At 48.9% G+C, this 26596-nt stretch overlaps 1 protein-coding gene across 6 annotated transcripts in view; it reads left to right on the top strand.

The window, feature by feature from the left end:
• Window positions 1–26596, top strand: part of dysf (dysferlin, limb girdle muscular dystrophy 2B (autosomal recessive)) — a 377035-nt gene that overhangs the window by 207311 nt on the left and 143128 nt on the right. For all 6 annotated transcript variants that reach the window (XM_072577935.1, XM_072577982.1, XM_072577963.1 and 3 more), the window contains one exon: window positions 17484–17657. In XM_072577935.1, coding sequence (XP_072434036.1) covers window positions 17484–17657 — 174 coding nt within the window. The remainder of the gene's footprint in view (window positions 1–17483; window positions 17658–26596) is intronic.

Below are 26596 nucleotides of genomic sequence, written 5' to 3'. Positions count from 1 at the left end.
TCAGGAGACACAGCAGAAACTCATCCCAAGGAAGAAGAAACACACTAAGGGAAGGATGAGGCAACCGTGGCTGACAAGGAAGGCAGAGATAGCATGAAAATAAAAGACAAAGCACACCGCATGGTGAAGGTTAGTGGGTAGCCAGAGGATCGGGAAGATTTCAAAAACCAGATCATTAAAAAAAGCAATACGTGTGAAGAAGATGAAATATGCTTATTAAGCTGGCTTGTATTGTATAAGAAGATTGCAAGAGTTTGTTTTGTGGAGAGGTTGGTGGTGATCTTTCAGGAATCACTGGAGTCAGGGAGGTTCCCAGAGGATTAGAAATGTAACCCCCCCCACCCCCCGTTTAAGAAGGGAGGGAGACAGAAGACAGGAAATTATAGGTCGGTTAGCCAGATATCGGTCATTGGAAATATTTTAGAGTCCATTATTAAGGATGAGATTGCGGAGTATTTGGAAGTGCATGGTAATATAGGGCTGAGTCAGCACGGCTTTGTCAATGGGAGGTCATGCCTGATAGATCTGTTAGAATTCTCTGAGAAGGCAACAAGCAAATTAGACAAAAGAGAGCCAGGGGATGTGATCTATTTGGATTTTCAGGAGGCCTTTGAAACTTATAGGCCATTATAAGCCTGGAGAGAGTGGACATTGGGGAAGATGTTTCCACTGATAGGAGAGACTAGGACCCAAGGTCACAGCCTCAGAGTGAGGGGATGACCCTTTAGAACTGAGATGAGGAGGAATGTCTTCAGCCAGAGGGTGGGGAATCTGTGGAACTCATTGCCACAGAGGGCTGGGGAGGGCAAGTCATTGAGTGTGTTTAAGACAGAGAGGTAAGGGGATCAAGGGATACAGGGGGAAGGCAGAAGAATTGGGTTGAGAAACATTTGATGAAGGGCTTTTGTCCAAAACGCCAATTCTTCTGCTCCTCGGATGCTGCCTGACCTGCTGTTCTTTCCCAGCACCACACTCTTGACTCTGATCTCCAGCATCTGCAGTCCTCACTTTCACCTTGAGAAACATATCAGCCACGATCGAATAGTAGAGAAGATTTGATGGGCTGAATGGCCTAATCCTGCTACTATCTCTTATGGTTTTCTGGCCAATGTCATTCCTGGACTGGGCATCGTTCCTTTCAATCACAGAATCATTCAGATCAAACTGCCCAGAACAGCCCTGAGGGAGAGCTGCAGTATCAGAGGGAACCGTCGCTCATTAAACCATCTGTCCCATTGAGTGAATTAAAGGTGTAGGAGCCAAAGTCAGCCATTCAGCCCATTGAGGCAGAAGTGGGTACGGCAGATGCTGGAGATTAGAGTCAAGATTGGAGTGGTGCTGGAAAAGCACGGCAGGTCAGGCAGCATCCGAGGAGCAGGAAAATCGACGTTTCAGGAATCCTGATGAAGGGCTTTTGCCTGAAACGTCGATTCTCCTGCTCATTCAGCCCATGAAGTCTGCTGCACCATTATGCCTGATCTGATAATCCACCACTTCCTTACCATAAGCACTTGATTGGCTTCCTGATTAAAAATCTGCCTATCCCAGCCTTGAATATTGAATGCTGAAGGACCCAGCCTCGACAGCCCCTTCTGTGGTAAAGAATTCCACAGATTCACTCCCTTCTGGGGGAAGAAATTCCTCCTCCTCTCTGTCATCAAAATGTAACCCCTTATTCTGAGATGATGCCCTCAGGTCCCAGACTCCCCCACGAAGGGAGACAACCTTTCCACATCTAACCTGTCAAGACCCCAAGCAACCTTGCACGTTTCAATAAGGTCACCTGTCATTCTTCTGAACTTGACTGAGGACAGACCCAACCCTCTCTTCATAAGACAGACCCTCCATACCTGGGATCAGCTGCGTGAACTCTCTCTGGACTGACTCCAAGCCAGCGCACCTTTCCCGAGATAAAGCAGCCAAAACTGTTCAAAAAACCCCCAGGACTACGGTTTTGAAGAAGATTTAAGGAGGCAGATTCCTTCCCAGAGTCCTGTGCTGTAATTGTGTCCAAACAATAGCAGACGACATTCCTGTTGTTGGATCTTGCTGTGCATAAATTAGCTGCTTCACCTTTTGCAATGCAGTGGGGAATATGCTTGAAAAAGTGTGAAGCAAATTTCAGATATCCTGACCAAACGATGCAAACTGTCCCTTATGGGGTAATCCCATTCAGGGCTGCGATGAGGAAGAATTTCTTCCCTCAGAGAGTTGTGAACCTGTGGAATTCTCTCCCACAGGAAGCTGTTGGGGCCAGTTCATCAGATATATTCAAGGGGGAGCTAGACATGGTATGGGGAGAGAGTGGGAATGGGATACTGAGATTGCATGACCAGTCATGATCAATAGACACTAGGCAATAGACAATAGGTGCAGGAGTAGGCCATTCTGCCCTTCGAGCCAGCACCACCATTCATTATGATCATGGCTGATCATCCTCAATCAGTATCCTGTTCCTGCCTTATCCCCATAACCCTTGATTCCACTGTCCTTAAGAGCTCTATCCAACTCTTTCTTGAAAGTATCCAGAGACTTGGTCTCCACTGCCCTCTGGGACAGAGCATTTCACATACTCACCACTCTCTGGGTGAAGAAGTTTCTCCTCAACTCTGTTCTAAGTGGCCTACCCCTTATTTTTAAACGGTGTCCTCTGATTCGGGACTCACCCAGCAGCAGAAACATGCTTCCTGCCTCCAGAGTGTCCAATCCTTTAATAATCTTATACGTCTCAATCAGATCCCCTCTCAGCCTTCTAAACTCAAGCGTATACAAGCACAGTCACTCCAGTCTTTCAGCATAAGATAGTCCCGCCATTCCGGGAATTGACCTTGTGAACCTACGCTGCACTCCCTCAATAGCCAGAATGTCTTTCCTCAAATTTGGAGACCAGAACTGTGCACAATATTCCAGGTGAGGTCTCACCAGGGCCCTGTACAGCTGCAGAAGAACCTCTTTGATTCTATACTCAATCCCTCTTGTTATGAAGGCCAGCATGCTATTAGCCTTCTTCACTACCTGCTGTACCTGCATGCTTACCTTCATTGACTGGTGTACAAGAACATCCAGATCTCGTTGTACTGCCTCTTTACCTAACTTGACTCCATTTAGATAGTAATCTGCCTTCCTGTTCTTGCCACCAATGTGTGGATAACCACACATTTATCCACATTAAAATGCATCTGCCATGCATCCGTCCACTCACCTAGCCTGTCCAGGTCACCCTGTAATCTCCTAACATCCTCCTCACATTTCACCCTGCCACCCAGCTTTGTGTCATCAGCAAATTCGCTAATATTACTTTTAATACCTTCATCTATATCATTAATGTACATTGTAAAAAGCTGCAGTCCCAGCACTGTACCTTGTGGTACCACACTGGTCACTGCCTGCCATCCGGAAGCTTCCTTGATTAGTGGTGCTGGAAGAGCACAGCAGTTCAAGCAGCATCCAAGTAACTTCGAAATCGACGTTTCGGGCAAGAGCCCTTCATCAGGAATCTTTTGCCCGAAACATCGATTTTGAAGCTACTTGGATGCTGCCTGAACTGCTGTGCTCTTCCAGCACCAATAATCCAGAATCTGCAGTCATTGTTTTTACTATCCGGAAGCTTCCTGTCAGTCAGCCAATTTTCATATGGAACGGTGATGCAGACTCGAAGGGCCGAATGGCCCACTCCTGCACCTAATTGCTGCGTTTCTGTGCTGAATGATTTCTTTTCACGTGGCCTGTTTGTAGTTAAATACACCACAAGGGGTCACTGTTACCCTACGAATCCAAGCAGTGCTTTTGGTGAAAGCGAACGTCGGAGTGGAACAGAATAGACTCCTCCGATTAAACAAAGCCAGGTTGTCTGTGCTGGTGTGTTACAGGACGGGGTGGGGGTTAGGGTCCAGTTAACTGGGCAGTTGGCCTGCAGTGCAAAGGGATGCTAGCAATGTGGGCTCAACTCCCGCACTGCCTAAGATAATCTTGAAGGAGTTTCATTCTCAATCCCTTGCCTGAGTTGTGGTGACCCTCAGGTTAAACCACCACCCGTCACCTCTCTCTGTCTCTCTCTCTCTCTCTGTCTCTCTCTCTCTCTCACTCATAAGAAAACAGCCCTATGCTGTGGTGACTTTCACTGACTCCTACGAGAGAGCTTCTAAGAATAGAACTGCTGAAATAAAGGGCTATTAAGTTGTTGCCAGTAAATTTGATGAGGCAGAGTTTTGGAAGGATACAGTTGTATGTTCTTTGGTTGAAGTCATTTGGAGCAAAGCTATGGCAATTATTTTTAGTCCAACTGCTCAGACATGTTACAATGCCCCTCTGAGGAAAGGTGGGTGTTTGAACCTATGCTCCTTCAGTTTGAGAGTCAGGGACATTGCCACCAAACCACACAAATCTATGCTTTAGGTGTACTTCCTTAACCGTTTCAACTTCTTTTTCAAGATTTTTGAGTCAGTTACAGAGTGTAAGTTTTCTCTCACTCTAATGTTCCAGTAAAGGTAAAATCACAGAATTCCTACAGTGTGGAAACAGGCCCTTCAGCCCAACAAGTGCGCACCATCTCTCCAAAGAAAAACCCACCCAGACCCACTATCAACCTACATTTACCCCGACTAATGTACCAACCCATACATTCCTGAACACTGTGGGCAACTTAGCATGACCAATTCGCTTAACCTGCTCAGCTTTGGATTGTGGGAGGAAACCAGAGGAAGCCCACATGCACATGGGGAGAATGTGCAAACTGCACACAGACAGTCACCCGGGACTGGGATCAAACCCGGGTGTCTGGTGCTGTGAGGCAGCAATGCTAACCACTGGGCCACCGCACCACGCAATTGCTGCCTCCCTGGTGAACATTAGGCCTGACCTGCCGTTAGAGAGAGGGGTGACCGGTGATGGTTAAGCCTGAGGGTCACCATGCCTCAGACGAGGGGAGAGGTTGAGAAGGAGAGGCCTTCATTGAGAGTAACTCCAGGATGGTGCTACCTCAGATTGCCCTTTCAGATGGACCCCAAATTGATGGCCAGAGGAGGAGTCAATTCAATTGGGTTTCAAAGGGACTCCAAAACCCTTTAGTTTGGAAGGACTCTAATGAGTTTATTGGGTTGTTAAAAGACACTAACACATACATCGGGGTTTATATAAGATTTCTTGGGCTGCACATCACAGGAACAGGCCATTCAGCCCAAGCTGCCCATGCTGGGGCCAGTGCTCCATTTGAGTATCCTCCCATCTGGCCTTATTGTAACCCTCTGCACCCTTCTCCCTCGACGTTTGTCTCACTTCTCCATGTCAATAACATTCCTGTCAGTTCTTTGGCAGGGAATTCTGAATTCTCACTGCTCTTTGACTGAAGAGGTTTCTCCCGAAGTTCCCTTTGGATTTTCTTTGGCACTTTTCCCTGGATATTTTCTGGGATTGATGACCCAAGATGCAGGAGGAAACACTTTTTCCTTATTCCCCCTCCATCAAAACCTTCCACAGTTGGAAAGATTTATGAGAGCTGACCTCTCAGCCTCCTTTTCCCAAGCGTTGGGAGCCCAGAATGTCAGCCTACTGTATATAGACCCATACGTGTCTAGTACCACCTCTGTAACCTTTCTTGGCAATGTTTTTAACAGCACAGTAGCCAGTAGTGCTGTAGTATAGTGTAGTACTGTAGTGTCATGATTCAATACAGGTTTAGCATGACTTCAGTGTAGAGGAGTGTGGTGCTGGAAAAGCACAGCTGGTCAGGCAGCATCCGAGGAGCAGGAGAGTCGACATTTTGGGCATAAATTCTACATCAGGAATGAGGCTTGTGGGGCTGAGAGATAGATGGGATGGGGGTTGGGCTGGGGGAAAGGTAGCTGGGAATGCGATAAGTGGGAGTGATGGTGATAGGACAGTGGAGCGGATAGGTGGGAAGGAAGATGGGCAGGTAGGACAGTTTAAGAGGGCGGTACCGAGGGTTGGATCTGGGATAAGGTGGGAGTGGAGGCGAAATGAGGAAAGTGGTGAAATCACCATTGATCCCATCTGGTTGCAGGGTCCTGAGGTAGATGACGAGCTGTTCTTCCTCCAGGCGTCGGGTGGTTAGGGTTTGGCGATGGAGGAGGCCCAGGACCTGCATGTCCTTAGCAGAGTGGGAGGGGGAGTTGAAGTGTTCAGCCACGGGCCAGTGGGGTTGTTTAGTACGTGTGTCCCAGAGATGTTCTCTGAAATGATGCGCAAGTTGGTGTCCTGTCTCTCCAGTGTAGAGGAGACCACATCGAGAGCAACGGACACAGTAGATGACGTGTGGAGGGGCAGGAAATCTCTGCCAGTTATGGAAGGATCCTTTAGGGTCTTGGGTGGAGGTGAGGGGGGAGGTGTGGGCGCAAGCTTCGTACTTCTTGTGTTGGCAGGGGAAGGTGCCGGGAGGGGAGGGTGTGTTGGGGGTGACGTGGACCTCACAAGGGAGTTGCGGAGGGAATGGTCTCTGCAGACCCTAGATGGAAGTGGGGAGGGAAATATATTCCTGGTGGTGGCGTCAATTTGTAGGTGGTGGAAATGGTGGAGGATAATGAGCTGTATCCAGAGGTTAGTGGGGTGGAAGGTGAGGCTAGGGGTGTTGTATCCTTGTTGTGATTGGAGGGGTGGGGTTCAAGGGCAGAGGTGTGGGAATTGGATGAGATGAGCTGGAGGGCATTGTTGACCACGTGGGTGGGAAATTGCAGTCCTTGAAGAAGGAGGCCATCTGGGATGTCCTATGGTGGAATTGGTCCTCCTGGGAGCAGATGTGGCGGAGTTGAAGGCTTACTCCTAATTGCTCAGCCTCCGTCGTATCTGCTTCCAGGAGACAGGAAGCCAATTTGTCGGATGTTTCAGAGAACATCTCTGGGACACCCGCACCAATCAACCCCACTGCCCTGTGGCTAAATACTTCAACTCCTCCTCCCACCTCCCCCAAGGACATGCAGGTCCTGGGCCTCCTCCACTGCCAAACCCTGACCACCTAACGCCTGGAGGAAGAACGCCTCATCGTCCGCCTTGGACACCCCAACCACACAGGATCAAAGTTAATGTCACCAGTTTCCTCATTTCCCATGCTCCCACTTTATCCCAGATCCAACCCTCCACTACCTGTCCATCTTCATTCCCACCTATCGCTCTACCCTCCTCTCTGACCTATCACCATCACCCTCCAACCTTCACCTACCTATCGCCTTCCAGGCTACCTTCACCCCAGGCTCATTCCTCTCCCATTTATCTTTTAACCCCCTTTGGCATGTGCACACACGCAGACACTCAGACACACACACAAACACACACACAGACATACAGACACACACATAAACGCACACACAGACATACAGACACACACACACGCATGCAAACACACAGACACACACACAGAACACAAACACACACACACAGACACTCAGACACACACACAAACACACACACAGACACTCAGACACACACACAAACACACACACAGACATACAGACACACACACAGACATACAGACACACACACACATGCAAACACACAGACACACACACAGAACACAAACACACACACACAGACACTCAGACACACACACAGACACTCAGACACACACACAAACACACACACAGACATACAGACACACACACACATGCAAACACACAGACACACACACAGAACACAAACACACACACACACACACACAGATACACACACAACACAGACAGACACACAGGCAGACACACAGATACATACAGACACACACAGGACACAGACATACACACACACACACAGAGCACAGACACACACACAGACACACACACACACATACACAGGCACACACACACGGACACACAGACACAGATGCACACACACACACACACACACAGACACACACACGCAGACACACACACACACAGACATACACAGGCACACATTCACACACACACATACACAGACTCACACAGAAACACACACACTCACACAGACAGACACATACACTCTCACACACACACACACTCAGACACATAAACATACACTTAGACAGACACACACACACACTCACACAGACACACACACACAAACACAGACAGACACAGACATACACACACAGAGACACACACACACTCACACAGACACACAGACACACACACAGACAGACACACACACGCACACCCCACCCAGCATTCCTGATGAACAGCTGATGCTCGACACGTTGACCCTCCTGCTGCCCAGATGCTGCCTGACCTGCTGTGCTTTTCCAGCACCACACTTTTTAACTCTGACCTGCAGAATCTGCAGTCCTCACTTTCTCCTAAGCTTGACTTCATTACACGTCAGTTCTGTCCCTCTCAAAGTGCTTGGTTAGTTCTTTTTCCTGGCTTTGCCAAAGCAGAACCTTTGCATTCATTTGGTTCCTCCACGCCACTAAAAGGCTTCATTGAAAGTGAAGCCCCAGGGAGACAGGATCGTGAAGAAGGCATTTGGCGCACTTGTCTTTATTGGTCAGGGCACTGAGTCTCAGAGTTGGGAGGTCATGTTACGGCTGTACTGGACATTGGTTAGGCCACTTTTGGAGTCATGCATTCAGTTCTGGTCTCCACGCTATAGCAAAGATATTCTGAAACTTGAAAGGGTTCCGAAAACATTTAAAAGGATGTTGGAGGGTTTGAGCTACAGGGAGAGGCTGAATAGACTCGGGCTGTTTTCCCTGGAGCGTCAGAGGCTGAGGGGTGACCTTATAGAGGTTTAGAAATTCATGAGGGGCATGGATAGGATAAATAGACAAAGTCTTTTCCCTGGGATGGGGGAGTCCAGAATGGTCTGAGTTGTAGGGAAAAGGTGGTCAAGTTTGGACCTTTCTCTTCGGAGAGTTGGAAACTGAGGGGGATCTGAAAGAAGTGTATAAGATCATGAGAGGCATGGATATGGTGAATGCACTGAATCTTTTCCCAGGTTTGGGGAATTGAGGATTAGAGGGCATCAGTTTAAGCTTGGATGGGGAAGAATTAAAGGAAACCTAAGAGCAACCTTTTTACACAGAGGGTGGTATGCAAATAGAATGAGCTGCCAAGTGAAGTGGTTGAGGCAGGTATATTAACAACATTTAAAAGGCATTTGGACAACCAAATGGATAGGAAAGGATTAGAAGGATATGGTTCGTGTGCAGGGAAATGGGGTTAGTGTGGGCGGCCATTTTGGTCGGTATGGACCAGATTGGGCTAAAGGGCCTGACTCCCTGCTGTAGGACTCTATGACTCTGTAACTAGAGATCATAGGTTAAAGGTGAGAGGGTAAAGATATAAAAGAGACCTAAGAGGCAACTTTTTCACGCAGAGGGTGGTACGTGTATGGAATGAGCTGCCAGAGGATGTGGTGGAGGCTGGTACAATTGCAACATTTAAAAGGCATCTGGATGGGTATATGAATAGGAAGGGTTTGGAGGGAATATGGGCCGGGTGCTGGCAAATGGAACTAGATTTGAACTGAGGGGTCTGTTGTGGTGACTCTATGACTCTATTGCATGAACCCTCCAAGTAATGAGTGTCCTCCCCTGTTCTTCCTACCGGAATGTGCTACCACATATTTATCAGCGTTGAATTTCACTTCTCAACTTTGAAAATAGACAAGCGTCCTTCGGCCTTTTCTAACTATCTCCCTCCATACTCACTGTCACATCAATTTGTATGCCATCCACAAATTTAGAAGCTTTGTTTCCAAGATGCGGACTGTTTGTGTAAATTGGACACAGCACAGATCATGTGAGTCACCCCCTCCCCCCCCCCCCACCTTATTCCCACTCTCTGAGTTCCCTCTGAATTTCACCTCACAATCTCTTCCTCCACTTGTCCACATTTTCCGACCATATTCATTGGACAGCACCATATTGAAAACCAGTCGAACCTCTGTTTAAATTAAACCTCGCACCCATTACAGATATAGCTATCAATGTGTCGGGTTTTAAAGGACATCGGGTGAAAGCGCTGGGCTTTGTAGGATGCTGCTGAAGCAGAAGGGAAGGGGAGAGAGATGTCTGGCTTTTATTTGAACTCATTTAGCTGTCTCTGAAGGCAGAGTTGTAAATTCAATCTTTCCACTTCCATCATCCCACAGCTTCTCCAAGTTTGGATCATTGGTCATGGACATTTATCTACACCCAGCCCTGACCGGAGTGAACAGTCTGACACTCACTCCCTTTCAGACAGCTTAGAGGGATCTTTACTCTGTATCTAACCCCCTGCTGTCCCTGTCCTGGGAGTGTTTAATGGGGGACAGTGTAGAGGGAGCTTTACTCTGTATCTAACCCTGTGCTGTCCCTGTTCCCTGTTCTGGGAGTGTTTGATGGGAACAGTGTAGAGGGAGCTTTACTCTGTATCTCACTCCATGCTGTCCCTGTCCTGGGAGTGTTTGATGGGGACAGTGTAGTGGAAGCTTTACTCTGTGTCTAATCCTGTGCTGTCCCTGACCTGGGAGTGTTTGATGGGGCAGTGTAGAGGGAGCTTTACTCTGTATCTAACCCCCTGCTGTCCCTGTCCTGGGAGTGTTTGATGGGGACAGTGTAGAGGGAGCTTTACTCTGTGTCTAACCCTGTGCCATTCCTGTCCTGGAAGTGTTTGAGGGAGACATGTTGGGGACCATAAGACTATAATATAGAATTAGGCCATTCGGCCCATCATGTCTTCTCCAGCATTTGATCATGGCTGATATGTTTCTCAACCCCGTTCTCCTGCTTTCTCCCTGTAACCCTTGACCCCCTTATCAATCATGACCCTATCTGTCTCTGTCTTAAATACACTCAATGACTTACCCTCCCCAGCCCTCTGTGGCAATGAGTTCCACAGATTCCCCACCCTCTGGCTGAAGAAATTCCTCCTCATCTCAGTTCTAAAGGTTCATCCCTTCACTCTGAGGCTGTGCCCTTGGGTCCTAGTCTCTCCCACCCATGGAAACATCTTCTCCTTGTCCACTCTGTCCAGGCCTCTCAGTATTCTGTAAGCTCCAATCAGGTCCCCCCTCATCCATCGAGTACAGACCCAGAGTCCTCAATCACCCCTCATATGACAAGCCCTTTATCCCCGGGATCAGTCTTGTAAATGTCCTCCAATGCCAGCACATCCTTCCTTAGATACAGGGCCCAAAACTGCTCACAATTTTCCATCTCTGTTCTTAGCCGCCAACTTGAACCTGCATGTTGACCTTAAGAGAATCCTGAACCTGCTCTCCCATGTTCCTTTGTGCTTCAGATTTTCAAAGCCTTTCCCCATTTAGAACGTAGCGTTGTGCCTCTATTCCTCCTACCAAAGACATAGCCTCACACCTTTTCACGTTGTCCATCTGACCACTCTCCTATCCTGTCCAAGTCCTTCTGCAGCATTCCCACTTCCTCACCACCATCTGTCCCTCCACCTATCTGTGTGTCAACTGTAAACTTGGCAACAATGCCCCCAGTTCCTTCGTCCAGATCGCTAATGCATAACATGAATAGTTGTGGTCCCAACACTGACCCCTGCTGAACTCCATGAACCACTGGCTGCCATCTTGAAAAAGACCCCTTTATCCCCAGTCTCTGCCTTCTGCCAATCAGGTAGGTAAAAACAATGACTGCAGCTGCTGGAAACCAGATTCTGGATTAGTGGTGCTGGAAGAGCACAGCAGTTCAGGCAGCATCCAAGTAGCTTCGAAATCGACGTTTCGGGCAAAAGCCCTTCATCAGCAATAAAGGCAGTAAGCCTGAAGCGTGGAGAGATAAGCTAGAGGAGGGTGGGGGTGGGGAGAAAGTAGCATAGAGTACAATAGGTGAGTGGGGGAGGGGATGAAGGTGATAGGTCAGGGAGGAGAGGGTGGAGTGGATAGGTGGAAAAGAAGATAGGCAGGTCGGACAAGTCCGGACAAGTCATGGGGACAGTTACTGAGCTGGAAGTTTAAAACTAGGGTGAGGTGGGGGAAGGGGAAATGAGGAAGCTGTTGAAGTCCACATTGATGCCCTGGGGTTGAAGTGTTCCGAGGCGGAAGATGAGGTGTTCTTCCTCCAGGCGTCTGGTGGTGAGGGAGCGGCGGTGAAGGAGTCCCAGGACCTCCATGTCCTCGGCAGAATGGGAGGGGGAGTTGAAATGTTGGGCCACAGGGCGGTTTGGTTGATTGGTGCGAGTGTCCCGGAGATGTTCCCTAAAGCACTCTGCTAGGAGGCGCCCAGTCTCCCCAATGTAGAGGAGACCGCATCGGGAGCATCCTCTATCCATGCCAGTACCTTGCCTTTAGCACCATGGGCTCTGATCTTATTGAGCAGCCTCCTGCGCGGCACCATGTCAAAGACTTTGCCAAGATCATGTCCCCACCTCTCCTTTGTCGAACGTGTTTGTTACCTCCTCAGAGAATTCTAACAGATTTGTCAGGCGTGATCTCCCCTTAGAGAAGCTGTGCTAATGCAGCCCTAATTTATCAAGCCCTTCTAAGTACTCCACAATCTCATCCTTAACAATCTCTGCTGGTTTTTAAGGGCTTCCCGCTAATCTTCATCACATTGTGTGCTTTCTCTTTGCTTTTGTGCTGTCCCTGACTTCCCTTGTCAGCCTCACCGTCCCTTTGGTATGTTTTCTTCTTCCTTGGGATGACTTTCTGCTGTGTCTCTCTGAATTACTCCCAGAAATCCCTGCCATTGCTGCTCCACCACCTTCCTTACTGGGCTCCCCTCCCAATCCACTCTGACCAGCTCCTCCCTCACGCCTTTGTCGTTACCTTTACTCAATTAGAATACTGTTACACCTGATTCCAGGTTCTCCCTCTCTAACTGCACGGTTAATTCTATCATATTATGCTCACTGTTCCCTGGGGGTTCCTTCACCTTCATCTCCCTGATAAACTCTGCCTCATCACACATCACCAAATCCAGAAATGCCTGTTCCTTAGTGGACTGTACCACAAGCTGCTCCAAAAAAAATTGTACACATTCCACAAATTCCATTTCTTGTGATCAGCTACTAACCTGATTTTCTCAGTCCACCCTCATATTGAAGTCCCCCGTGATTATTGGAACAACACCTTTCTTGCGTGCCTTTTTTAGCTCCTTGTTTCCTGCCCCACATCCTGACGATGGCCCTGTACACAACTCCCACCACGGTCTATTTACCCTTTGCGGTTCCTCAGCCCGACCCACACAGATTCTACACCTTCTGAACCTGTATCGCATCTTGCTGTCGACTTAATTTCTTACTAACAAGGCCAGCCCGCTCCCTCTGCCCATCTGCCTAACCTTTTGGTAGGACGTGGATCTTTAGCTCCCAGCCCTGATGCCCTTGCAGCCATGTCTCTGCGATACCCACAATATCGTATCCGCCAATTTCAATCTGCGCTCCAAGCTTATTTTCTGTACTGCGTGTCCTTAAAACACAACTCCCTCAGACCTCTGTTGACTGTATCCCCCTTCTCAGAGTTGTCCTTTCATCTGCTGTCCGTGAAGTTAGATTCCTGACCCTTTCCTTACTCTCTGACTTGTTCTGAAAAGTTTAGTGCTCTCTGCTGAGCCCTTCCTGCCTTTAATTTTTTCCATAATTTTCCATGCAACTGAAACCCCTCACTATTTAGTTAAATGGCCTACTTCAGACTATCCCAATCTACATGAAGATTAAAGTTGCCCATTCACTGTGAACACTGAGAATGGTCTGACTGGAGTGAGAGGAATATAACATTGAAATAGAAGAATCTGTGTTATGGACAGAATAATTTAATCGTTTTGCTTATCTGCTTCTTGGTCCTAGTTTTGCACCATACCATCACTGATTGTCCCTTTCACAAGCCTCAGTTTTTCTTGGCCCTTCGGCCCATCGAGCCTGTGCCAACCTATTTATACTACTCCCGTTTTTTTTCCCCACTTGGCCCACAAGCTTAAATGTTCTGACACGTCAAGTGCTCGTCCAGGTTCTTTCTGAAGGTTGTGAGGTTTCCCACCTCAACGACCCTCCCCCAGGCAATGCATTCCATACACCACCTCCCCCCCCCCCCCCCCCCAACCCCCCTACCCTCTGGGGGAGGAACGCGTTCCTCAAATCCCCTGCACACCACCTATATTTCACTTTATCATTATGTCCCCTTGTTATCGACCCTTTAACTGAGAAGGACAACCTCTTCCCATTCACCTTGTCCCATGCCCCTCATTATCGTATACACCTCATATCATGTCCCCCCCCCTCAGTCTCCTCTGCTCCAAAAACACAACCTGAGCTTATCCAGCCTCTCTTCATTGCTGAAATGCTGCATCCCAGACCACATCCTGGTGGATCTTCCTCTGCACCTCGTCCAGTGCACTCAAGTCCTTCCAAGAGTGTGGGGACTGGAACTGCACACAGTACTCCAGCTGGGGCTAACCAGTTCCAGACAGCTCCAACATGATCTCCGATGCACTTATAATCTGTGCCTTGGCTGATAAAGGCAAGTATCTCCAGTGCCTTCTTCATGATCCTATTAACCTTCAGGGCTCTATGGATAAACACCCTAAGGTCCCTCTGTTCCTCCGAGCTTCCTGTTGTCCTGCCATCCATTGAGTACTCCCTTGTTGAGAGTGTGGTGCTGAAAAGCACAGCTGGTCAGGCAGCATCAAGGGAGCAGGAGAATCAACATCTCAGGCTTAAGCCCTTCATCAGAGAGGGCCGATAAAGGGCTTATGCCCGAAACGTCAATTCTCCTGCTCATCGGATGCTGCCTGACCGGCTGTGCTTTTCCAGCACCACACTCTCGACTCTAATCTCCAGCATCTGCAGTCCCCACTTTCTCTAGTTGAGTACTCCCTTGTCTTGTTCCTTCCTCCAAAATGCATCACGTCGCAATCACAGGGTTAATCATCAGTCACGGGGAAATTAGTGGAACTGAGGAATAACCAATCCCTAGGACCTGATCAAGTGTTAAAGGAGATTGGAAAGCATAGGTGCTGCTGCCCTAACCATGATCTTTCAGAGTTCCCTGGATTTAGGAACTGGACCTCCGAATTGGAAAGTTGCTCATGTCACTCGGCTTAAGAAAGGTGACAGAGGGAAGCCAGGGTATTAGAGATCAGTTAGCCTAACATCAGTGGTGGGGGAAATTGCTAGAATCGATCATCAAGAACGCAGTAACTGATCATCTTGAAAGAGATATCTGTTAATCAGGGAGAGTCAGTATAGATTCATGAAGGATAGACCATGTCTGTAAAACGTCATAGAGCTTTTTGAAAGAGGTGACAAAGATGGTGGACAGAGGTAAGTCGATGGATGCTTGTTCATATGGACTACCAGAAAACATTTGATGAAGTCTCACACAGGGGATGGTTAGCTAATGTGGACACCCTCAGAATTGAGGGCAAATTACTGACATGGATAGGAAATTGGGTGAGTGGTGGGAAACAGAGAGTTGGAATAACGGGTAAGTACTCAAATTGGCAGGATGTGGTGTCCCACGGAGATCTGTGTTGGTGCCTCAGTTATTCACAATATTCATTAACGTCTTGGATAATGGCACAAGAAGTCAAATATCCAAATTTGCTGGTAACACCAAATTGGGCAGTATTGTGGACAGCATAAAATTACAACAGGATATTGATAGATAAGGTGATTGGGCAAAGCTGTAGCAGATGGGTTTTAATATAAGCGAGTGTGAGGTTATCCGTATCTGACTGAGAAAGGATAGATCCGGATATTTTCTGGAAGGCACAAAATTATATACTGGGAATATTCAACGGGATTTGAGATTCAGGTGCGTAGCTCTTTAAAATACCGTGAACAGGTGCAGAAAATAGTCAGGTAGGAGAAAGTGAGGACGGCAGATGCTGGAGATCAGAGTCGAGAGTGTGGTGCTGGAAAAGCACAGCAGGTCAGGCGGCATCTGAGGAGCAGGAGAATCAATGTTTCGGGCATAAGCCCTTCATCAACTGCTAAATCGGAAACCAATAAAATTAAGCAAAGATAATAAGGGTATGGGCCCAAAGCAGGAGTTAAGCCACAGACCAGCCATGATTGTATGGAATGGTGGACTGGCTCAAGGGGGTTAATGCTGAAAATGTGTTGCTGGAAAAGCGCAGCAGGTCAGGCAGCATCCAAGGAACAGGGGATCGACGTTTCGGGCATAAGCCCTTCTTCATGAATAAGAAGGGCTCCTGAAGAAGGGCTCATGCCCGAAACGCCGATTCTCCTGCTCCTTGGATGTTGCCTGACCTGCTGTGCTTTTCCGACAACACATTTTCAGCTCCGATCTCCAGCATCTGCAGTCCTCACTTTCTCCTCAAGGGGGTTAATGACCTACTCCCTTTCCTACATTCCTCAGTTCCATCTGCCGTGGATCTGCCTATCTGACTAATCTGTCTATATTCTATAATCTATCACAACAGCTCAGGCAGCGTCCAAGGAGCAGGAGAATCGACGTTTCCTATAACCTCATGCCTTCCTTCTCACTGTCACCCAACCGATCTTAGTGCCAGCCGTTAAACTTACCAATCATCCCACCCCACCCCCCCCCCCCTGCTTCCACACAACCTTATCTCCACTATTTCTGAAGATCGCAAACAATAAGGCAGCCAGCCCTGATCCCTGTGGTACACCAGCGGCACACAAACAGCCTCCTACCCTCTCTTTCCCGGCATGAGATTCAACTTGCCACATCACCCTGGATCCTGTGTGATTTTACCTTCTATTATCAATCTCCCACGTGAGACCTTCTATGTATTTTGTTGAAATCCATATAAATTGCATCAGCTGCATTACCCTCATCGACGCACTCGGTCACCTCTTCGAAAAAATTCAATCAAATTTGTCAGGCATGTCCCCCCTCTAACAAAGGTAAAAACAAGGACTGCAGATGGTGGAAACCAGAGTTCAGATCAGAGTGGTGCTGGAAAAGCACAGCAGGTCAGGCAGCATCCGAGGAGCAGGAGCATCAATGTTTCGGGCAAAAGCCCTTCATCAGGAATAGAGGCAGGAAGCCTCCAGGATGGAGAGATAAATGAGAGGGGGGGGGGTGGGGAGAAAGTAACAAAGAGTACAATAGGGGGATAGGGGTGGGGTTGGAGGTGATAGGTCAGAGGGATGGTGGAGTGGATATGTGGAAGGGAGATTGGCAGGTAGGACAGGTCATCGGGACAGTGCTGAGCTGGAAGGTTGGAACTGGGGTAAGGTGGGGGGGAAGGGGAAAAGAGGAAACTGGTGAAATCCCTCTGACAAAGCCAAGCTTTAAGAAATTTGTTGGGGGTTTGTGGGGGGGGGGGGGGGGGGGTGGTGTGACGTGGAATGGTGCAGAAACTGACTCAGATGCAAATTCCAAAAGGAAATCCCAACCCAGAGGGTCATGCCTGCCAGTGCAGTTGGGGCACACCTCTCAACCTCACCTCCTTCAGTTCCTTCGGAGTGTTTCTGTGTGCCTCCCAAAGAAACCTGTGCAGGGCTATGTGGTGGAATGGGATGAATTGGACAGCTCTGTCAGAGAGCCAGCACAGCCCCCGATGGGCCAAATGGCACCCGTCCACCCACTCTCATTGGGCACCTGTGACTGTTTCCTTCCCACAGACCAAGGCTGAAGATTTGGAGATGGAAGGCTGGGAGTATGCCTCTCTCTTTGGTTGGAAATTCCACCTGAAGCAGAGGAAGACGGATACCTTCCGACGTCGGAGATGGAGGCGCCGCATGGAACCCTTGGAGAAGGCCGGACCTTCCGCAGTCTTCGCTCTGGAAGGTGCCCTGGTGAGTGAATCTCTCTCAGTTCTGTGATCCGGTGATACCTGTCCGTGCAGTCAGTATGGTCCCCCCCCCCCCCCCCCCCCCCCCCCCCACCCCCACCCCCACCAGCTGAGGTGATGGCCTCCTGGCATTATCACTGGACTGATAATCCAGAGACACTGGTAATGACCTGAGGGCCCAGGTTCGAACCCCGCAACAGCAGATGGTGAAATTTAAATTCAATAAAAATCCAGCATTAATAGCCGAACGAAGACCATGAATCCATTATCGATTACCATCTGGTTCACTGATGTCCTTTAGAGAAGGAAACTGCCCTCCTTACCTGGTCTGGCCTACATGTGACTCCAGACCCACAGCGACCTGGTTGACTCTTATCTGCCCCTCCCCCCCCCCCCCCCCCAGTATGGGCAATAAGTGCTGGTCCAAACAACGACGTCCTTGTTGCAAGAATGAATAAAAAATTCAGGCCCTCTTCAGACCCTTCCTAAGTCTCCATTCCCCACCCCCCCCTCCTTAAAAGGGTCTTTCGAACACTCCCACCAGTTCCCCTGTTCCCAGGTTACCGTCCCACGAAGAGGCAGCTGAGCTTCCCACCATTCCCACATGTGGAGCTCATGGTTTACTCTCTCTCAACACCTCCTCCAGCCCCGACTCAGCCACTGTTGAACGCGGAGTGTTACGGCGACAGGGATTCAGTCCAACATCCTCCTGGGCATTGTCTCCTCCACTAGCTTCAGCTCTTCCAGAGGCCTGGAGCTGTCACCAATCACCCCCATGTTTGCAGAGTTCCTGTTCCAAACAAAGTTCTCATTCTTGTTTTCAAATTCATCCATGGCCTTATTCCAGAGCCTAAAGTCCGTGAGGTTGGGAAAGCACAGCTGGTCAGGCAGCATCCAAGGAGCAATTCCAAACTAATCCCACTGCCCCACTCCCTCCCCATAGCCCTGTATCAATCCCAAACTAATCCCACTGCCCCACTCTCTCCCCATAGCCCTGTATCAATCCCAAACTAATCCCACTGCCCCACACAATCCCCATAGCCCTGTATCAATCCCAAACTAATCCCACTGCCCCACTCTCTCCCCATAGCCCTGTATCAATCCCAAACTAATCCCACTGCCCCACTCTCTCCCCATAGCCTTGTATCAATCCCAAACTAATCCCACTGCCCCACTCTCTCCCCATAGCCCTGTATCAATCCCAAACTAATCCCACTGCCCCACTCTCTCCCCATAGCCTTGTATCAATCCCAAACTAATCCCACTGCCCCACTCTCTCCCCATAGCCCTATATCATTCCCAAACTAATCCCACTGCCCCACTCCCTCCCCATAGCCCTGTATCAATCCCAAACTAATCCCACTGCCCCACTCTCTCCCCATAGCCCTGTATCAATCCCAAACTAATCCCACTGCCCCACTCTCTCCCCATAGCCCTGTATCAATCCCAAACTAATCCCACTGCCCCACACAATCCCCATAGCCCTGTATCAATCCCAAACTAATCCCACTGCCCCACTCTCTCCCCATAGCCCTGTATCAATCCCAAACTAATCCCACTGCCCCACACAATCCCCATAGCCTTGTATCAATCCCAAATTAATCCCACTGCCCCACTCTCTCCCCATAGCCCTGTATCAATCCCAAACTAATCCCACTGCCCCACTCACTCCCCATAGCCCTGTATCAATCCCAAACTAATCCCACTGCCCCACACTCTCCCCATAGCCCTGCATCGAACCTAGACCAATCCCACTGCCCCACTCTCTCCCCATAGCCCTGCATCAATCCCAAACTAATCCCACTTCCCCAAATCCCCATGATCTGATCTGGTGTACCCTAGAACATGTTGGGAAGCTGGAGAAGTGTTTCCTGGGCCTTTTACTGAGATATTTGTATCATCGATAGTCACAGGTGAGGTGCCGGAAGACTGGGGTTGGCTAACGTGGTGCCACTGTTTAAGAAGGGTGGTAAAGACAAGCCAGGGAACTATAGACCAGTGAGCCTGACCTCGGTGGTAGGCAAGTTGTTGGAGGGAATCCTGAGGGGCAGGATTTACATGTATTTGGAAAGGCAAGGACTGATTAGAGATAGTCAACATGGCTTTGTGTGTGGGAAATCATGTCTCACAAACTTGATTGAGTTTTTGGAAGAAGTAACAAAGAGGATTGATGAGGGCAGACCGTAGATCTGATCTATATGGACTTCAGTAAGGCATTCGACAAGGTTCCCCATGGGAGACTGATTAGCAAGGTTAGATCTCACGGAATACAGGGAGACCTAGCCATTTGGATACAGAACTGGCTCAAAGGTAGAAGACAGAGGGTGATGTGGAGGGTTGTTTTTCAGACTGGAGGCCTGTGACCAGTGGAGTGCCACAAGGATCGGTGCTGGGCCCTCTACTTTTCATCATTTGTATAAATGCTTTGGATGTGAGCATAAGAGGTATAGTTAGGAAGTTGGCATATGACACCAAAATTGGAGGTGTAGTGGACAGCAAAGAAGGTTACCTTAGATTACACTGGGATCTTGACCAGATGGGCCAATGGGCTGAGGTGTGGCAGATGGCGTTTAATTTAGATAAATGTGAGGTGCTGCATTTTGGGAAAGCAAATCTTAGCAGGACTTATACACTTAATGGTAAGGTCCTAGGGAGTGTTGCTGAACAAAGAGACCTTGGAGTGCAGGTTCATAGGTCCTTGAAGTGGAGTCACAGGTAGATAGGATAGTGAGGAAGGTGTTTGGTATGCTTTCCTTTATTGGTCAGAGTATTGAGTACAGGAGTTGGGAGGTCATGTTGCGGCTGTACAGGACATTGGTTAGGCCACTGTTGGAATATTGCATGCAATTCTGGTCTCCTTCCTACAGGAAAGATGTTGTGAAACTTGAAAGGGTTCAGAAAAGATTTACAAGGATGTTGCCAGAGTTGGAGAATCTGAGCTACAGGGAGAGGCTGAACAGGCTGGGGCTGTTTTCCCTGGACCGTCGGAGGCTGAGGGGTGACCTGATAGAAGTTTGTAAAATCATGAAGGGCATGGATAGGTAAATAGACAAAGTCTTTTCTCTGGGGTCAGGGAGCCCAGAACTAGAGGACATAGGTTTAGGGTGAGAGGGGAAAGATATAAAAGAGAAATGAGGGTCAACTTTTTCACACAGAGGGTGGTACATGTATGGAATGCGCTGCCAGAGGATGTGGTGGAGGCCGGTACAATTGCAACATTTAAAAGGCATCTGGATGGGTATATGAATAGGAAGGGTTGGGGGGATATGGGCCGGGTGCTGGCAGGTGGGACTAGATTGGGTTGGGATATCTGGTTGGCATGGACGAGTTGGACTGAAGGGTCTGTTTCCGTGCTCTACATCTCTGTGACTCTCCCCATAGCCCTGTATCAATCCCAAACCAATCCCACTGCCTCACTCTTTCCCCATAGCCCTGTATAAATCTCAAACCAATCCCACTGCCCCACTCTCTCCCCGTAGCCCTGTACTTGGTCAAATGATCTTTGCCTCCAACAGCAAATGGAAGAATTAATGATCAGGAGATATCCAATCAGGATCAGGAACTTACTCCTGCATCTGATCCAATAAAAAAAAACACTGTTTTCCCTTCCTCCTGTTTCTGTGAAGGTTATACTGTTCGGGATTGGTGATTAGTAGTGTGTCCTCCCAGGAAGCAGAATGTGTGCAGAAGCTGCACCCCTTTGTTACTGCTGTTTCAGCTGCTGTACCCCTGATAAGGAACATCTGAACTGAAAGCGTGAGCCATTCGGCCCATTGCACCTATTCTGTCATTTAGTAAGATCATGGCTGATTGGATTTAGTTCCAAATTAGTGTTTAAATAATCCAAAAAATCTTTGAAAAGTCGCAGAGGGAAGCCAACTGTTTAAGCCAAGTGTGTAAAGGGGGCAAAGGATGGGTGTGTGAGGGAGTGGAGTGGCAGTGGATCAGATTGAAACTCAGAGAATACTGAGAGGCCTGGATAGAGTGGATGTGGAGGTGTTTCCATGGGTGGGAGAGACTAGGACCCAAGGGCACAACCTCAGAGTGAAGGGACGACCCTTTAGAACTGAGATGAGGAGGAATGTCTTCAGCCGGAGGGTGGGGAATCTGTGGAACTCATTGCCACAGAAGGCTGGGGAGGCCAAGTCATTGACAGAGATAGATAGGGTCTTGATGAGTAAGGGGGTCAAGGGTTACAGGGAGAAGGCAGGATAATGGGGTTGAGAAACGTATCGGCCATGATCAAATGATGGTGCAGACTCGATGGTCCGAATGGTCTAATTCTGCTCCTGTATCTTATGGTTTTATAGCCTTACAGTTCGGGGATCACAGAATAATGCATTGTAGAGGTGACCATTCAGGCCTTTGGGTCTGGACCCACCAACAGTAGGTGGTTACATGTGCCTGCAAGGGGGGTGACAAGGGGGTTAGACTGGTAGTTTGCTGAATTGAGTGTAGCATCTTGTTGTGTGGGTTGGGAGGGAAAATGGGTCCAGATGGGGCCAGTCAGGTGAGTTGGTGGGTCAGGGGCTATTCAACAAGGAGGGGCGCAGGGTTGAGAGCACGGAGGAGTGGGGATGGTATTAGGGGGTCTGGAGGGGACAATCATGCTGTTGATGGGAAGGTACTTTTCATTCCTTGTTGTTACCCATCTCCCTCCCTCACCCAGCATCCTGGGAATGTTCCCCATGGTAACCGTCTTAACTAATCAGGGTCCACTTACCAATCCTTTGACACACTCTCCTCCAACAGGATAAAGGCGTTACAGAGTCTGAGAGTCACAATACAGAAACAAACCCTTCAGTCCAACTCATCCATGCCAACCACATATCCTAACCTAACCTCATCCCATTTGCCAGCAATTGGTTCAAATCCTTCTAAACCCTTCTTCTTCCTGTACCATGTTCCTTTTCCAATGGTCAATTCTTATAAAAGTAGCCTTGGGGGAGGGGGGGGAGGTGGGGAGGGGGGGGAGGTGGGGGGGGGGGGGGGGGGGGGGGGGAGGTGGGGGGGTGGCAAGGTGAAACGATGGACAAGATTGGTCGGAATTTTCAGCAGCCCCTCAGCTTCTGTTGCACACAGGAGTCGAACTAGGTTTCTGGTGCTGACATCTCCGGGGTAACTATCCTGCTGAGTTTACCGGAAATGTCCGCTCTCTCCTGCTGGAACTCAGAGGGGGAGATATTTGTGGAAGGGGTTAAGCAGTCATCCATTAGAATTCCCCACCAGTTGGGCAGTTCCCCCCCCCCACCCCCCGCCAAGATCTTGCATTGGGTCCTTCCACAGCGTTCCGCAGTGCGCTTTCCAACGGGAACATCCGGTCTCCCGAATCGGAGAACGGGGCCAATATTTCAGTCTTTCCTATCCGCAGAAAACAGCCACACACCCCGAGCAGAGATCCCTTCGCCTCCTGCCTCACAGCCCTGACTCAGAGGCTCAAGGCTCTGTGTTGAACAGAAAACATTCTCACTGCTTTTAATTTAGTTTACAACAAGTATAATATTTGTCTTGAATGGGTGCCAGCTGCAATGACTGGTGGGGTTTGTACTGACTACATAGAACATGTTATGAGGTGATTTGGAAATGGCAGCTTGGAGGCACTGCCTGGATGAAAGGAATAAGGAACTGATGTGTTCACCACCAAAGCATGGCCGACAATGTCTTCCTGTCTCCACACATCCTGAGTTGTGGAAAGTTCAATTTTCCGACTGTTAAATGGTCTCCTTCTCTCTCTCTCTCTCTCTCTCTCTCTCTCTCTCTCTCTGTCTCGCTCTCTCAGTATTGTCCACCAGCAGCCACTGTGAAATGAGTAGAAGAACATAAGAACTAGGAAGGGGGAACAGGCCATTCAGCCCCTCCAGCCTGCTGTGCCATTCATCAGTCTGATTTTGTTTCATTAATTGATGGGTTAAGGGTGTCACTGGCTAGGCCAGTATTTATAGCCCATCCCTAATTGCTCAGAGGGCAGTTAAGAATCACCCACATCGCTGTGGGTCTGGAGTCACGTGTAGGCCAGACCAGGTAAGGATGACAGTTTCCTTCTCTGATGGACATTAGTGAACCAGCTGGGCATGTCTCACTAATGATCATGGCTGATCTCATCTCATAGAGTCATCGAGATGTACAGCATGGAAACAGACCCTTCGGTCCAACCTGTCCATGCCAGCCAGATATCCCAACTCAATCTAGTCCCACCTGCCAGCACCCGGCCCATATCCCTCCAAACCCTTCCTATTTATATACCCATCCAAATGCCTTTTAAATGTTGCAATCGTACCAGCCTCCACCACTTCCTCTGGCAGCTCATTCTGTACACGTACCCCCCTCTGCGTGAAAAAGTTGCCCCTTAGGTCTCTTTTATATCTTTCCCCTCTCACCCTAAACCTATGCCCTCCAATTCTCGCCCTCAACTCTCTTTTCTGCCGCAGCCCATAACCCTTCAACCCATTACAGATTGAACATCTGTCTCTACCTCAAATGCATTTAGTGTCGCGGCACCCTCCCCACTCTGGAATAACAAATCCCACAGATTCTCGCCCCTTTGACAGGAGGAGTTCCTCTTCTTCCCGTTTTAAACCTGCTGCCTCTTACCCTAAAACTATGACCTCCTCTCATTTTGATTGCCCTGTCAGAAGAAACATCCTCAGTCTGCCTACTTGGTCATTCCCTTTTAGCACTGAATATTCCTCAGTTAGATCTTCTCTCGTCTTTCTAGACTCCACAGAATTCAACATAAGACCATAAGAACCAGGAGCAGGAGTAGGCCATTGGCCTTGCAATACGAACATGGCTGATCTTTTTGTGGACTCAGCTCCTCTTACCCACCCTCTCGTTTTAATGTCACTATTTCCTTACTGCTCAAAAATCTATCTTTACCTTAAAAACGTTCAATGAGGTCGCCTCGAATCCTTCCCTGGGTAGGGACTTCCACAGATTCACAACCCTTTGGATGAAGAACTTCCTCCTCAGCTCAGTCCTAAATCCGCCAGGGATCCAGGTTCAATTCCCGCCTCGGGCATCTGTCTGCGTGGAGTTTGCACGTTCTCCCCGTGTCTGCGTGGGTTTCCTCCGGGTGCTTCGGTTTCCTCCCACAGTCCAAAGATGTGCAGGTCAGGTGAATTGGCCACGCTGAATTACCCGTAGTGTTAGTGGATTAGTCAGGGGTAAGTATAGGGGGGAATGGGTTTCTCTTCAGAGGGTCGGTGTGGACTTGTTGGGCTGAAGGGCCTGTTTCCACACTGTAGGGAATCTAATCTTATTTTGAGGCGATGTCCCCTGGTTCTAGTTTCACCCACCAGTGGAAACAATCTCCCTGCTTCGAGACAGCTATTCCCTTCATAACTTTATATGTTTCTATAAGCACCTCCCTCATTCTTCTAAATTCCGATGAGTAATAATCTCAGTCTACACAACCTGCCCTCATAAACCAACCCTCTCAACTCATCGGCCTAAACTGCTCCATCTCTCCTCAGAAGACAAGCTCTTTCAGCTCTGGAGTCGAAGTTCTCCATGGTGGAGGAGTTTAAATCTAGATTGGATTGGATTAGATTTCCTACAGTGTGGAAACAGGCCCTTCGGCCCAACCAGTCCACACTGACCCGCCGAAGAGTAACCCACCCAGACCCATTTCCTTCCGACTAATGCACCTAGCTCTATGGGCAATTTAGCAAGTCCAATCCACCTGACCTGCACATCTTTGGACTGTGGAAGGAAACCGGAGCACCCCCCCACGCAGACACGGGGAGAATGTGCAAACTCCACACCGACAGTCGCCCGAGGGTGGAATGGAACCTGGGACCCTGGTGCTGTGAGGCAGCAGTGCTAACCACTAAGCCACCATGCAGACAGGCAGAGGTTTAAGAGGAGAAGGGTGCAGAGGGGCAATTTTTTTTCATACAGAGGATGGTGTCGGGACTGGGCAGCCAGAGTTAGTGGTGGAGGTGAGTACAATTTTGTCATTTAAAACATTTAGACAGGTACATGGATGGGAGAGTTATGGAGGGTTATGGACCAAATGTGACGATTAATGTGAAAACTGGGCAGCATGGACACATTGGGCCGAAGGGCCTGTTCCCATGCTGTAAACCTCTATGACTCCATGAGTGAACAGTCTCTGATCTGCCTCCAGTACAAATACATTCCTCCCCAAGTAAGGAGATAAACCAACTGTCTGCTGTGCTCCAGATGCAGTCTCACCTCGGATAGTTGTGAATGTTGTCAACGTGTGGCTGATCTTAAAGGGACATCAAGGGGGGAGCCTGTGCTCAGGCCGTGTTGCTGGACTTGGTGGGGCGACTTGGCATTGACCCAGAGCAGCCTCCATTGCTGTTCCTGTCATGTTAAGGTACTGGGCAAGGATTGGGCTTGGTGGGGAGAGGTGAGGGGGGAAGGGGATCACTCCACAATTTTCATAAGTTCATAAGATATAGGAGCAGAATTAGGCCATTCGGCCCATCGAGTCTGCTCTGCCATTCAATCATGGCTGCGAACTTCCTCAGCCCAATTTTCCTGCCTTCCCCCCATCACCAATTAAAGATCTGTCTAACTCCTCCCTAAATTTACTCACTGTCCCATCATCCACCGCACTTTGGGGAGAGTGAATTCCACAGATTCACAACCCTCTGGGAGAAGGAGTTTCTCCTCAACTCTGTTTTACATTTGCTGCCCCTTACCCTTGACCTCTCACCCCTAGAATGCCCCACACCAGGAAGCATCCGCTCCACGTCTATCTTATCCACACCTTTTTATTATCTTGAATACCTCAATTTGATCTCCCCTCATTCTTCTCAATTCCAGAGAGTATAGGCCTGAGCTAGAACAAAGAACAAAGAAAACTTACAGCCCAGGAACAGGCCCTTCGGCCCTCCAAGCCTGAGCCAATTCAAAACCACTGTCTAAATCTATCGCGCAATTCCGAAGCATCTGTATCCCTCTGCTCCCCAC

This window comes from Chiloscyllium punctatum, chromosome 1 (assembly GCF_047496795.1).
Source record: "Chiloscyllium punctatum isolate Juve2018m chromosome 1, sChiPun1.3, whole genome shotgun sequence".
Taxonomy (NCBI): Eukaryota; Metazoa; Chordata; class Chondrichthyes; order Orectolobiformes; family Hemiscylliidae; genus Chiloscyllium; species Chiloscyllium punctatum.
Note: the sequence above shows the minus strand (reverse complement) of the source record. Positions and strands in the feature narration are given on the sequence as shown.